General features: G+C 36.2%; 1 protein-coding gene across 3 annotated transcripts in view; it reads right to left on the bottom strand.

Moving 5' to 3' along the window:
• Positions 1-14,841, bottom strand: part of CEP192 (centrosomal protein 192) — a 67,096-nt gene that overhangs the window by 26,249 nt on the left and 26,006 nt on the right. For all 3 annotated transcript variants that reach the window (XM_064657309.1, XM_064657315.1, XM_064657304.1), the window contains exons 18-30: positions 13,291-14,188; positions 12,000-12,148; positions 9,991-10,221; positions 8,412-8,537; positions 7,326-7,460; positions 7,043-7,106; positions 6,282-6,421; positions 6,077-6,169; positions 5,115-5,230; positions 3,418-3,594; positions 1,724-1,814; positions 873-1,049; positions 96-356 (exon numbers count right to left, since the gene is read on the bottom strand). In XM_064657309.1, coding sequence (XP_064513379.1) covers positions 96-356; positions 873-1,049; positions 1,724-1,814; positions 3,418-3,594; positions 5,115-5,230; positions 6,077-6,169; positions 6,282-6,421; positions 7,043-7,106; positions 7,326-7,460; positions 8,412-8,537; positions 9,991-10,221; positions 12,000-12,148; positions 13,291-14,188 — 2,658 coding nt within the window. The remainder of the gene's footprint in view (positions 1-95; positions 357-872; positions 1,050-1,723; positions 1,815-3,417; positions 3,595-5,114; positions 5,231-6,076; positions 6,170-6,281; positions 6,422-7,042; positions 7,107-7,325; positions 7,461-8,411; positions 8,538-9,990; positions 10,222-11,999; positions 12,149-13,290; positions 14,189-14,841) is intronic.

The following is a 14,841-nucleotide window of genomic DNA, read 5'->3' as shown; positions in this document are numbered from 1 at the left end:
AGATTTTAATACAGAACTAGTCAGGTATTTTCATTGATCATACTTATTTTCATTTTAATTAATACAATATGCTCCGAATCAAGTACCGTACTTACTTCGTGTGTTCCTTCTCTTAGTACAAACTTCTCTGGAGACACAACCACTACTTGAGGATCCATCACTGTTTTGGTCTGCACGTTTGCCAAGCACAGTGCTCTAACATAGGCAGCCCGAGACCCAGTGTTTCTGACGTGGAAGGAAGCTTTCCGCCATCTAGCCGACAGTAATCCATCCAGTGTAACCATGTAACTATGTGACAACTTTTTAACATTTTCTAAAATTATATTGCTTGTTCCTCCATATCCAGACAATGGTATCTGGGAGAGAAAACAAAAAAAAAAACACCACAAAAAAAAAAAAAAAAAAAAAAAAAATTAGTAAAACTTTCGTACAACTATGGAAAACTACATAAAGTTACAGAAAAACAAATGACAGTGTTTAAAATGTGAACTGAAAAGACTCTGCATGAACTAGAAAGGCCTACATCTCTATTCCATCTTTTTCAAGGTCTACTTTAAGTTCATTGAAGGCCTATTTATAGAACAAGACAAGTTCAGATTTTTTGCTACTTTGAGTTAAAATCTTAGGCTATTTTTAATATAGTACATAAAACATTTCTTCTTCCTTCACAAGGGAAAAAAAATGCATGCAAAGTTGACACTAATGTTCCAACTGTGAAATTTAGTGCCTGTACAATCTTTAACAAATGTACAGATACCCATAGTGTGTATCTTGAAGTTTCAGGGGTTTGACAGAAACAGCTATTGAGTGCTAGGTTTTAATTATGAAAAATGTACATTTAAAATTATTAGAAGTTAGGCTGGGACTCTTACAGTAAACTTAATTCCTGGCTGTGATCGAATGCCCAGCTGTTTGATTTCCAGCTTTGCAAAGCAGCAAGTTACTCGAGTAGGTGTAAACATCAAGTATATGTTAGTATCTTCTTTGGGACGGATTTTGAGTTCCCAATGACTAGTGAAGCGTTCTTCTGATCCAAATATACTTTGCAGCTATAAAAATGAAGACATTAGAAGTGACTAGAACAAGAAAAACACATAGCAGCAAAACTTACTACACTAGTAACTCAAAATTAACTTCTTCGAAATACAGATTAACTCAGTTAATGGCATATATTTAAAGATGCAATGAAAAAGACAACGAAGCCCAAGATACTCCATATTCCCACAAGGAGCATGTCAATGCCTCTCAGTTTAGACAGTTTTTTGTCTTCAATCCCCAGTATGGTAGTGCTGAACCTTACCAGCACTACGCGCATTCTCTTTCAGTTTAAGATTTTAGATCCAAAAAAATCTGAACATTTGAGGGAAAATTGGGATAGAAACACATGTGAGCTACAAAACAAAAAAACCCATTAGATATAGTAATTCCCAGAGGTTCATTCCAGTTTCTCTGTCTTTGCCTGGACTCCCTCCTACAGGAGGGGCCACTGATGGTTCACTCCACCAAGTATTGACTCTGCTGTGACACAACAGCTTAAAGAGGTTTAAATTGAGCTCCAGATTGCAGCAGCACTCTGCAGTTCCCGAGATTGCCAGTGTAGCTTAAACTCTGCTACTATGTTCATCTTGGCAGTCTCAGAACAAATATATGGGCTACTAATACTTCAGGGTAAACACAGCCTGATAACTGTCAAACACTGAAGTGAAATTTTAATGACAGCCACCTGAAAGCAGTCTTGATCCTGGCCTCTTATTAACAGTCTTAAATGCTGGCTCACAGATGGAGAGTCATTTCTTAGAGTTAACTTCTTCTGTCTGAAAAAGATGTTTGGTTAGATTTTACAGCAAATACAAATTAACTGCATGTATTTATTCACGGAAACAAATGAGACAGTAAATTTTGAAGTAATTTAACGGAAAAAAGTCACCTCTTGGAAAAACAGAATATGTTAGCTAGAAAGTTATTTCTGTATTCTCAGACTTACACACCCTATATTATACACCATAATGCACGAACACTCACATAGCAAAACAATCCCCAAATATATATATATATATATAAAAATATAGGTTTTCTGAAGTTCAAGTACTGTACTTAACAGCTTGAACTTTTAAAACAAGCAGCAGTTGTGTCAATACAAAAATTTCATACAAATCCCCACTGTAAGACATAGTCATGATTAAATTATCCAGAGCCACTTAGTTATGCAGAAACAATCTTGTGAGTAGTTTAGCTCAGCTTCACTGGAACAGTTTTAAAAAACTAAATTAAGGAAATTAAGGATAACTTTTCCTTTTCATGTACTTTTCAACTGAATTGTAACACAGAAAGTTATGGTCACTTGACAGAATCAGGTTGACCAAGAAGCTATTTCTTTTCTCTCTGATACATTCTACCATTGACCAGATTTCTGATACTCAGATCTTTCCTCAACAGAGGTAGGAAACATCTCCAGCAAGAAGAGCAAGTGCATTTGTCATTTTAACACATCAAAAAACATTTACAGAAGGATGTGACAAGTGCTAAAACTGGTAAAAACCTAAGAGAACGGATCATACAGTCTCTTCTCAAAGAGAAGGACAGATTGAGAGCAAAGCCTCTCCCTGATTTTCAGTGACAGACACTGTTTTGTACTGTGTTGGAACAAAATTATAAAAATAATTTCAGCTTCCTAAAACCAAGGGTTCATCAGAAATGTTTTACAGGAAAAACAGAAAATAAAAAGGTAGCAGTGTACAGGAAAGAAGTAGTAATTCCCAAACATCAAATAGCCAAAACTACTATGTTAGAAACATACTATTGTAAAAAAACAGACAAATAGAAATGCAGCTATTACAAATGGTTCTTGGCTGCAAACATGGATTGCTTTTGAAACAACCAGGAACATTACTGGATTCCTCAAAAAGTTCAGTATCAACCAACAGTGGATTAGTCCCTAAAGTAATGCTTATTAGAAGTCCAGAGATCTGTAAAACTTGCAGCCTTTACATACAAAAGAAGCAAAGTATGTCCTGAAAATTATGAACAGTTCCATTAAATCACAGAATACTGAAACTGTAAACTTGCAACCTGAAAAATCCAGACAAGAACTAATCTGAAGGATTAAGTTAGATGGGAAATATTTTTCACCTAATTTCTATTTACATGACATACTAAACTTACAGAATCAGATATTATTCTAATGATAGCTAAAGAGTCCTCAAGAATACACAAAGGTCAAACAAGATCACAGTTTGTTTCCAAAAATTTCTTGCACAAGAAAAATAATTGTAGTGCCCTGCTTCCCTCGAGGAATAAAACAGTTTTGTTTATGACCTGTGGATTATCAATGTGAATAGGAAATTTCACTTCAAATAAGTACAATATAAAATATTTAACACAATATTCTATATGAATGGCTGTTCAACTTATACTTACACTGATGATCCGAGTGATACCGCTCCCCAGGCAATGAATTGTTTGTTGGAGAGAATGGGTGGAATGTCTGAGCACCCAGTAGCTGTAGACACAGGTCTATTTTTCTCAGACTCCACCTCACCTTTTATCACCACGTCATACTGAGGCCCAGATGGCAGCACGAGGATTTTCAAAGTACTTTAAAAATAAATAAATAAATTTAAATCCCAGAACAGAACAAGATTAGCTGATGAAAACAACACGACTGAAAAAAAAATTACAGATAGGCTTTTTTAACCTTCTTAAGGGGAAAATACAAATACTTCCTTTTATTTTATGACAAAGGTCAGCTTTAGGTACAGCAAATTTAAATTCTTTGGGCTGTAAATACGCATGCCACATGTACTTCATGAAATCTTCCAAAGTATTTCATCTGGAAATGGTTCAGATCAGTATTTCAGAGACTACAGTTAGGTAAATTAGTCCAAGCTAATTTCTGATTATTTTGAGTCTGATTTTGGAGAGAAACAAAGTCTAGCTGTCCCTGTGTAGATTAAAGAGATGCCTTTTGAATACCTTGAGAAACTTCATTGAATTTTTATAAGTGTGAAATACACAGGAGCAACAAAGAAGGAAATCAAGCTTTTAAATAATAGGTTGAAGCATTTGCTATTGCACAGACATGCTCCATACCAGGAATGAAACTCAAGAACCTTCATTCTAGCCACCAGTGAATTCCTATGATGCCTGCTAACAGAGAGCCCTGCATCCCACCAGCAGGCAACATGGATCCTCGTTATTGCCTGAGTTATTTTATTTATCTTTTGGCAGAACTTGCATGTAGACTGCAAAGTTTCCAACCCTCCCAAGTACCTTGAGTCTGCAAAGCAAAGGAGTTATGCATAAGGCCACAGGATCATACTGTCACTAGCACATAACTTCTCATTGTTTGATTTAATGCACTGGGTAGGCCTGGTTAAGCTAGATAGTGAAGCTTAACATACTTTGAAGATACTCCTTTGTCCATTCTTGCTCAGTTAGAGCAGAAAATGGAAAACATATAACAAAAGAGCAAAGGTTGCTCTGGAGAAATGAGTCAGATGCCTGTCATTGCCAAAAACTCTTACAAGGCACTAGAATGGTCACTTGAACCATCAGGTCTCTTTCACAGAATGAAGTTTAACAGGTGCTATGTGCAAAACTATGAATGCTGTACGTCTGCAAAAGAAACATGTACAATGCTGTACAGAATGTACAGTCAAACATTTATTTGATTGTGGCAGGCAAAATTGATGAATATTTGTGATCCTGATCAGTGCTTGAGTTTTTTTTCATATGTAAAATTAAAATAACATTTCCCTTTCCTCAGCAGACCGATGAAGAGGGAAGCAACTGAAGGAGCTTCTGAAGTATTTTGAAGCTTTGTTGTACTTTAGAAACAACTACCATATAAAGAGCTTCAGGGACTTGCTACATTTATTTATACAAAACAAATCTCAGAATATTTCTTGATGGGAAATATTACCTATTCATTAAGTTATACACAGCAGAAGAGGCAGATAATCAGAAAAGGTGAACCCTAGCAAAAATCCTTTTGTAATGGATGAGGACTCTTGTGAAAACAATTAAAGCCAAAGTTTCTCTTGCAGGTAAACTTTCAATTTGTTCACTACCTTAATGTCAAAAGTACACAGGCAGCATAGAACCTGTTATATTACCTTTCTGTAGTTATTACATTTTTTGGAAAAAACAGGACAGTCACTGCTTGTTCTTCTCCAGGAAAAAGAAAAAGGCCTTCAGGTTCAACAGCAAAGCAGCTGTCCTGATCTGATGTCTGAAAGCATGCAAGGGGAAAAGGGAGGGTTATTTACTTTTTTTAAGGGAATAAACATTTCTACGACATGTAATACAGTTTGGTAGTACATCTGTTGTAGTTCAGACAATTCAAATACACCTGAAATCTCCAAAACTTTATCAATTAGCATCCAGTATCATCACGTAACGTGGCATTTGTGATACTAGTCATACATCCTATTTCTGTGACCTCTGATCTGAAAAATGATAGGCTCACAACTCTCCATTTCATTTTTTCCTTATGTAAAATGGGACCAACTGCTCCTTCTGTCGACTTTGAAATGCTAGTCTCAAAAGTATTTAGTTCCCTTTCATTTTAGTTACCTGGGACCATACTTTCCATGGATTCTCTAAAAAAATTAAAGTCAAGTAAAGACACTGCATATCTGAAAAGAACTCGCTTTGTATTTGGGTTGGCAAGATGTACACTGAAAACTGATGCACCTTTGTTAGAAAGTATAGATGTTTCCCAAAGATAATATTCATCTTTGCTCCAAACAGGCTTTATTCTACTACCTAGTTAACACCTGCTGTGCAGCACAGGGTTCACTGCTTTTACATACCTGTTATATACTTGTTAAAATATAGTAAAAATCAGGAAGTTATTTTTGCTAAAACAAATACAACCGAAGCTGAGCAACAGAACATCCATATGCTTTTCCCAATAACATGAGCTAATCTCTTTGCTATCTTTCATTCTCTTTACATAAACTTATAAATCTTTTGTCAAGCCACAGAGTTGAGCTAAAACCCCAAGGCTCAACTCTAGTTTCAACAGTATTAACAGCACAGAAATCATGATTTCAAGAGGGAAAAACCAACGTACCTTAACTTTCAAATGTACACTAATGTTTCCAGCATTTTTCAGTGGCAGCTGCTGTTTGGCTGTTGAACCCACACTAGTAGACAGATGTATTTTCTGTAAGAATAAAGTAAATGTGTATATATGTATATATACATACATAATAAAAACAAACATTACAAAAATAGGAGGTAAGGAAGAGGCAAATATTCTCGAAACACAAACAAACCTGTAAGTCCTTTGGAGCATGTATCCTTGCTGTTCCAGCTCTTGCTCGGAGAGAAATACTTTTAATGACAGTGGTAGGTCCTGGACTATCTACTTCCACATCCACTCTTGCCAAGAACTCATCCGCTGGACCCAAGGGATCTAGAAACAATTTCATGAGTAACAAAAACAAGTTACTGCTCAATCTTAACATATTCATGTTGTGGTGATATTAACAGAAGCTCTGCCATTACCCTGGCAACACTTTTCTTTCCTCTTTAAAGTTGCACAGGATCTTACTTGAGAGTTTTACTTTTCTGTCAGCTGCGACTGAAATTGTCCCTAATGCAAACAACAAAACCCCATCCTACCATACTAGCCAAACTAATAGATATATGTAATATTTTCTATCCAGGAAGCCAGAAAAATTCAGAGATTTCTTCAAATTTATCTATTTTACAACCAAAGCAATGTTTTCTTCAGTGATGATTTAATTCCCTCAGCAAAAGGAGTAACCCAAATTCCATGCATCCTGCAGTACAAACTTTGTACAGCTTGATACTGAAGCATAAATGTCCCTGATAATATATGAAGAATTAAGAAATAGAAGTATTCTGTTTCCTACAGTTATTAAAACTGAATGTGATACCCAAAATATTAGGACACATAAACCAAAGATGGACCGTTTCATCTGAAGTTTACAGCCTGTTCCTGCAATTTTAACACACATATACACTAAAAGTCAAATCTGTTTCAGTTAAAATAAAAATCAAATTGCTATACCTGAACAGGAAATTTGTTTCTTAGGTGCATGGAAAAGAACCCAAACTGTCAAAGCTTCAGGATCCTGAAAAAGAATTTGGTTGTCATCTTAATGGGAGGGAGAGAACTATTAAGAGAGGGGGAAAAAACTCACAAGCAAAAACCCCACCCACAAAATCTAAACAAAACTATACTGCTCAAACAGGTAGACTCCCCAAAAATCATTACTGTGAACTCAGATATTCAGCACTGCCATTTCAGACAGCAAGTAACAGGAAGAATCAGCCAACCACAAACTACTCACTTGCCCATCATAGCTTGCATGTATCACATGATTTACAACTGATGGAGCTGTTGTCTGAGAAACTGCATCCATTTGTTCATCAGAAGGATTAACAGGTTCCTTGGAAAAGGTGAAGCACCGCCAAGCTACTGCATTCTGTCAAAGAAATAAAGTATTACAAGTATTAAATCTCTTATTGTCACTAACAGCAATGCTGACCAAGCCTAGAAACGCCAAACAATTTTGAATTATCCAAGTAGTTTGGGGGGTAAAAAAAAAAAATCAAAAATTAGCCTGTAGTTTTCAGTTAGTATATGATAGTCCAGCAAACTCTCTAAAAATAGTAGGAAATCCTTCCACAGCAAAAGGGGACAAGTAGAATCTGCTCAGCTTAAGCTTCCAAGAAGTTTGGCTGTTGAAGACCAAATACCATTAGTCACCACGATAACCCGATCCACCTTAACATAAGGCCAGTCCGTTCTTCTTCTCCCATATACGGAAACAAGGCCAGCTCTTCCCACAGCACAGATCAGCAGCCAGCCTAGCCAAAAACCTGAAATCTGCATTGCCAGAGAGATACAGAGAGGAGAACCCTGTAGCCTCTAATACAGGTTATTCTCTAGTGGGACACAAAGCTGATAGAGCGAAGAGTCCTGCTCTTGCTCCTGTTAAACTTGCTAGCAGCAAGCTTGGCTGCTTCTTTGAACAGTCAACTGTTCCATTTGAATAGTGGAATGTATCTTCAGCTTCTGAAGAAGGGAAGGTTTAGGCAACACAACCCTTTTGCTATCAGCTGCCCTGTGCTATCAGAGCAAGTGTCAGAGGCAGAAGCCCACAGCTAGGCTACAAAAACTAACAAACACACATGAAACAAGAAAACCACACCTATCCCGGCAGCACTGGTTTTGGTACCATTACAGCAGACTCAGATCAACTAACCTGCAAAACCAGTTTATCTCCTGACTAAACAAAGATTTCTTGGGAATCTTACATCTAGTGTCCAGGGTATATTTCTTAATGATATATAACATAAAGTGAGTGTTTGAGTATTAAAATTCAGTATCACAAGATGTTAACTTGCACATACAGGAAGTGTACTGTACTTACTGCATTAATAATAAGTCTAATTGGCACAAAAGCATGGGTTTTGTTGATAAGTTTTAGGGGAAGAGCCTTCCAACTGCCATAAGTTAAGTCACCGAAGTCCAGACAATCTCCTTTTCCTGGTTCCACCTGGTTTTAAAACAAAGAAGAATTCAGAAGGAAGGAAAACCTCCAAAATACACTACCATACAAAAGCACCAGGAAAGTAAGGATGTTATTCATCTATTCCAATCTCTTAATGCTATATCCACATATAATACAACCATCCTATTGGGGTAAGAGAAGTCTAAGAAATATGTTTCCTTTGATATTAAAAGGGGTTACAGCTAATTGGCTATCTCACATATATTTTGCCTGAATTAATTAAGCCAATCTTAGTGCAATATTCACCCACCAAAACCCAGTAGACAATCAAATTATTTTGGCTAATTTAAAAAAAAAATAAGTTTAAACTATCATTATTGTTAACAAGTAAGAAATGTCAGTTTTAGATACTTAAAAAGCCATTTTAGTAAGTTAAAAGTTAAGAAAATAACTAAAAGGAAGTTAATTTTTGCTAGTTTAAAAACATTTAAGTGTCATGATCTGCAGCAAAATATAGCTTTTATTTGGTACTTTTTCCAATCTCAAGAATATAACAAGACATGCAGAGACTGACCACAGGGTTTAATTTTAATATGAAGCAAGTCTGAATGAACCCATGAAGAACACAGAGAATGAAGGATTTTTACAAACTACATAGAAAAAAATGCATTAAAAATAAACTAAAATTTATGGAAGAGACATTAAAAACTATATGCATTCATGTACATTCATTACTTTAAAACATATACTTAGCCGAAAGAAAGTTAACAGACCACCTTAAAAGGGAAAAAAAATTGTAAGCTGTGGTTAATGACTGAAAATTTTACTTTTATCAGCTATGACACAGACTATCAGGTAATTTGTTCAGGAACCTCCAAAAGTATCGTCAAGCCTATTTCTGCCTGCCCATACTCTTACATTCTACACAAAGCCAGATTTAATTCTTCATGTCACACTGTCTCCTACCTGGTTGTTCTTCATGGTACGACTCAAGACAAAAGCATTTTATACATCCACTTACCTTTAATTTTTAATAAATCCAAAATAAGAAAATATTCTCTACAACCATAAACAAGCTGGAAGTAATAAGAAACCAAGATAAAGTCTATTTGATGTAAAAAAAAAAAAAGAAATCCTTATAATTGGAAACAAATGCTTTTTGTTATATTTAATGCCCAACCCAACACAGCAGATACCTAGGAAGCAGTAGACATTTAAGATCTCATCCATTGTTTTAACAATGGAAAAGTAATACATTTTAATTTATTCTTTTCAGTCAGAATCCTTTTTTTTTTCCAGTAGGTGCTTTTCCACAACTAGAGCTTCCCAGACAGCAATAAGCTTCTCCAACATTTTATTGTATTCTCTTCCCACTCAAAGCATATGAAATTCCAGGTTTCTTTGGGAACAATCCTGCATTCCTATTATTTTCCAGTGTCATTAAACTATTCATAAAATTGCAACAACAACAAAAGACCCACAATCAGCAGCTACTTACCTCTAAATGAGGATTTTCAGTGACTGCTGTCAGAACTACTCTACTTGCCAAAGCTTCTGACTGAATGATTGTCTCGGCATCTGCAGAAACCGGCCAAGATGAAACATTGAGAATACACTGAAAGATCCCCGAATGAGAAGGTAAGAAAAGTATTTTCAGATCGTTGGTAGAATAGGATCCTACGATGATTTTGTTCTTGAAAACCAGACACTGATACTTCATAGGATCCATCTGAAAAAGAAAATACCTGTCATTTTCAACAGGCCTTTTGCCAGAGGGTGATTTCTTTCCAAATACCACATTTATCTGGCACCACTGCTCAGCACAGACATTTCGTATATGTTTTCCCTCCATTTAATTAATGCGTTTTCATATTCATGTCCCATTTCCATCCCACTCAACTGTAGGCATTTTCTTTTAATTTAAAGAGATAAGTCAGCCTGAAAATTGCTGGGATTTCTTTCCAGCTTCTACTGAAAGACTGACACTGGAAAAATGAATTCATAAGTGAAACTCTGATTTTTGAGAAAGAACAGCAGCAAAATAAACAAACAAAGCCAACTCCATTTGGTGTTTTCTGCCATCAGAGATGGAAGGAAGAGCTATAGTGGAAGAGTAATGGGAAAGTCGGTGTATGGAAGCCACTGGTCAATCCCAGTGCGAGTGTCTTAAAATTTCTGTTCTGAACATATTTGTAGATAATTTTCAAGCAGGAAAGACAGACTGTAATGCATACTCTGTGTATCTCAGAGTTGACTGAAAAAAATGGAGTTTAATTATACCGTGGAAACAAATGCATACATTTATTCCTGGAAACAACTGTAAAGCAATTTCATCTAAAATAATCACCTCTTGATACAACAGAATCTCAGGTTAGAATAGTTGCATAAAAGCCCCATGATACCGAGTGATTAGAAAAACATGTAAAAAACCGTAACTCTCATATACACATGTATAAATATATACGCACACAAAAGTGTGGTTTGGCGTTCTTTAAAGAGGAAACATGCTGAAAAAAGGACAGCAAAACCACAAGTCACACTCCTGGAAAGACATGTGCTACATCTGCTGGAAAAACATGCCTAAGGAGGGATACGATCAGGATTTATAAAACTTACAAGCTGCAATAGTTTAAGTGAATCATTGTCCGCTATTTCTCAGTAACACAGACCAAACAAAACCAGCAAGAACCAGATTTAAATCAAGAAAAGAGCAATACTGTATACAATCTACAACTGAACTATGGACAACACTACATAATTTCAGCAGATTAACTAGATAAAGGGCAGTCCACCACAAACTATTATGAATGGAAATAACATCTAACACAAAAGTTCCCAAGTATCAAACTGCCAGAAGCTCAGAGTACCCTATGTTTGTTTGTTCTTATATTCTTCTCTACTAAGAGTATTCATCAGTAAAAGACATTAAATCATACTTATAGAGCTTTAATCTAACTCACTGTCACGTTCTTGAGATATTTTATTTCTGGAACCATAACTATGATAACAGAAGCAGATAAAATTTAACAAAATTAAAGTGCAAGACAGTTGATCTATGGCCTATAAGCTACCTACAATCCATCCAGTTTGAAATCTGCTCCAAATATTTCTCATTCTCCATCACTCAAGATCTCCTGATTTCAAGAAAAATAGGAGCAAACTGCCAAAAATGTTTTAGCAGTAACAGTTCTCAGTGTGGATGCTTTCTTTCCTAGGGCTGCCTCTTCTTGCATACACAAAGGTGGGAACCAGTAAACTCAAACCTACCACACTTCATGCACACAGTACAATTCTACAAGTCAATTCTGTGATGTGGCATTTACCTCTCAAAGCCTACTTGTTGGAGTAAGTCAGGTGGCCTGGCTGAGAGAAGGTAGCACTGCTTTCGTGCATATTAAATATAAAACGGGGGAGAAATTACAAATCTGTACAGAGAGCTCTAATTTTACCTACGACATCTGATAAGATTACAGAATTATTCAGCTTAAAAAAAAAAAAATCTCTTACCTTTTCTCCATTAATTGAAACACTGAGTATTCCAATGCTGACCTGCAACCACCGGTCAGTTGGATTATAAATGCTAAGAACCGTCTGTGATGCAATTCCCACACAACAGGCATTAGGGAACTTCAGTTCTTCTGGTACTTTTACATGTCCTTCAGAAGAAAATATGCTCCTGTTAGTTTCAAGTACCCAGAAGCAAAACAACACTCAGGCTGCCACTATGTCAAGTTTATGAACTTATCTGACAAATGCTTCATTATGGCAAAGAAATGCTTGCCTCTTAACATTCTCATAAGGATGTTTTCCACAAGTCTGAAATGTGAAATTTCAATCACTTCTAATTTGCATCTTAAAGTTCTACTCTCACAGAAATAAATATTTATGGAAATAGCACATTCTATACCCATCAAATATATGTATACACAACTCATAAATTACTCATTGGTCACAACTGAATCAGTACTAGCCCAACTCAGAAAATTCGAATACCAGTACTACGACATCTTGTTGGTATAAATACAGGCGACGAGTAAGAAGTTCAAATTTCACTATTTTAAAATGCACTAACAAGATCAATGACCTAGAACAATCAATAAACAAGCTACAAACTGTCACAAATTCAAATCTTCAACCCCACTAGCTTGTCATTTAGACTGAAAGAATGAGCCAGAAAAAAAGTATTGCAGAAAACAACTAAGAAGACTGTAGGTTAAAAGAAGTCTTTAAAATGAAATAGTAATTTGCATTGTTTAGGTCTAAATACAGAGTAACAGCAGAAAGGTCAGAAGATACTTGGCAGCTTGTCTTTCCCCTTTATAACCAGCAAACAGTTTGAGCCCTCCAGTCTCCTCCTTGGACTTCTGGCCTTAACAGACTGCTAACGCCAAATTAAGCTGGAAATAGAAATGTCATCTACTTTCCTGATAAAATACAATGGAATTTCCAGGGTCTTGCCCAGTTTGAACTGCAGCTAGGATTTATCTTCCTCTTATGAAAGACAGTTCTAGATCCCTTAACACAAACACAAAACTACTCAATGATGAAGAATGCTAAAATTCTTCTACATTATAAGACATTTCTTTTAAGACTATTAGGGAGGCTATAAGAATTCAGAGAACATCATTAAACAGGAAATTAGTAATAGGGGATTTTTAAATAACAAAGACTGCATAAACAATAACTGCGGTTAAACTTAGTAGTCATCTTAATTTTATTTACTGCAATATAAGCAACATTGCTATCACCATTCTTGTCTACAGCTATATTTTAAACACACTGTAAAAAACACACTTACCAATACCAGGTGACTTTGACAACTCCCACTCGTTTCTACCAGCTCCAAGAGGTTGTCCAGTACATGATTTTATATTTAAGATATTATTATTCCATGCAGTAGAGTGTGGATTATAAAGTGAAGCTGCACCCAAAGAGCCAGGACCAATATTTGGACCTAAAGGAATTCCTACAGTAAGTGGATTCTCAACATGTCCTGCTGGGATATTGGAACATGGAAGCCCTGCTGTAAGTCCAAAACCTGCAGAGATGCAGCCGTGAAACTGAGACAGAACTGTATTTCCAGAAGACGGCATATTTCCCAGATGCTGCTGTGCAAATGGAGTTGTTGCAAGAGAATGTCCTGTAAGCAAGGGGGGAACAGAAGGAATTGCTTGACTCTCGGAGGTAGTGACATGGGATTTAAATGTTGAAATAGGAACATACTGTTCACCAGATGAGTTTTGACCGCATGGCATGTAAGTGTTTAATCCAGAATATACAGGTAATACATTCACAGATTGTAATCCTTGTCTCTGTGCTTTGTTTGTTTGGTCCTGACACACCTCTTGTGTATCAACATTGACCGAATGAGGCTGAAAGGTGCATAATTTACTTGGTAAAGCTGATTTAACATGGTCTGGCTCTTTATGATTTGCTGGTACATTTGAAGGAATAGATGCAATCTGCTTTTCATTCTTTGGAAAACCTTCTTCAGACAGTTCTTGATCCAGTACATTATCGAGTTTTTTTTGAAGACCCACAAGTTCATTTTCTTCTCGTTTCTGGTCAATACTAAGTACTGCTTCTTTTCTATTTCTTTGACATGAGTGGTCTTCTAGATTCTCCTTTGCATGTTCCCGTGGAGGAGTTGGGCTGGCTCGAATTATTGTTGTGCTCAGTTCACTAGCATTCTCATCCTAGTAAACAAACATAACATAACATACTGCATATTTTCGAAAAGCAAGCAGGGTACATAGGACAGAACTTAATATTAGTATTGCCTGTTAAGGAAACTTTCCTGTCTGACCATTACTGGTATTGCCATTCAATAGAAATAGTCAAGTTTGCCAAGTCTTGTCAGAAGTTTTACTTTCGTAACAACTGTGGCTCTTTGCCTTGAAAAAGAAAACCTGCAACTTCAACCTGTCTATTATCTAAAGTCACATTCTACTGGGTCTGGCTGGGATAGCTAACTTTCTTCACAACAGTCCCTATAGTGCTGTATTTTTGGATTTGTATCAAAAACAATGTTGATAACACACTAGACATACTTGCCAGCTTTTTAAGAAAGAGCTGAATGGCCTTGAACCAAGTCACTAATCAAAAAGGAATCAAGATGCATGAAAATGCTCTGACACAAACATGTTCTTTGTGCGCTCACACAAAGAAATCATTCAAGCCCAGAGACCTTCCATTTTGTCAGGTACTCATGGAATGAGTACACCTCACCCCCATTCTCAATTCTTCCTAGTCCCAGAATCTTGAGGTTTTTTCACTTGGAAATCAAAACAAGAGAAACAGAAGTACAGATCATAAATATGCATACACACAATGGGTTTCAAGGATTCTC

This window comes from Pseudopipra pipra, chromosome 1, assembly GCF_036250125.1.
Source record: "Pseudopipra pipra isolate bDixPip1 chromosome 1, bDixPip1.hap1, whole genome shotgun sequence".
Lineage (NCBI taxonomy): Eukaryota > Metazoa > Chordata > Aves > Passeriformes > Pipridae > Pseudopipra > Pseudopipra pipra.
The sequence above is the reverse complement of the archived record's forward strand: the minus strand, read 5'-3'. Positions and strand labels throughout refer to the sequence as shown.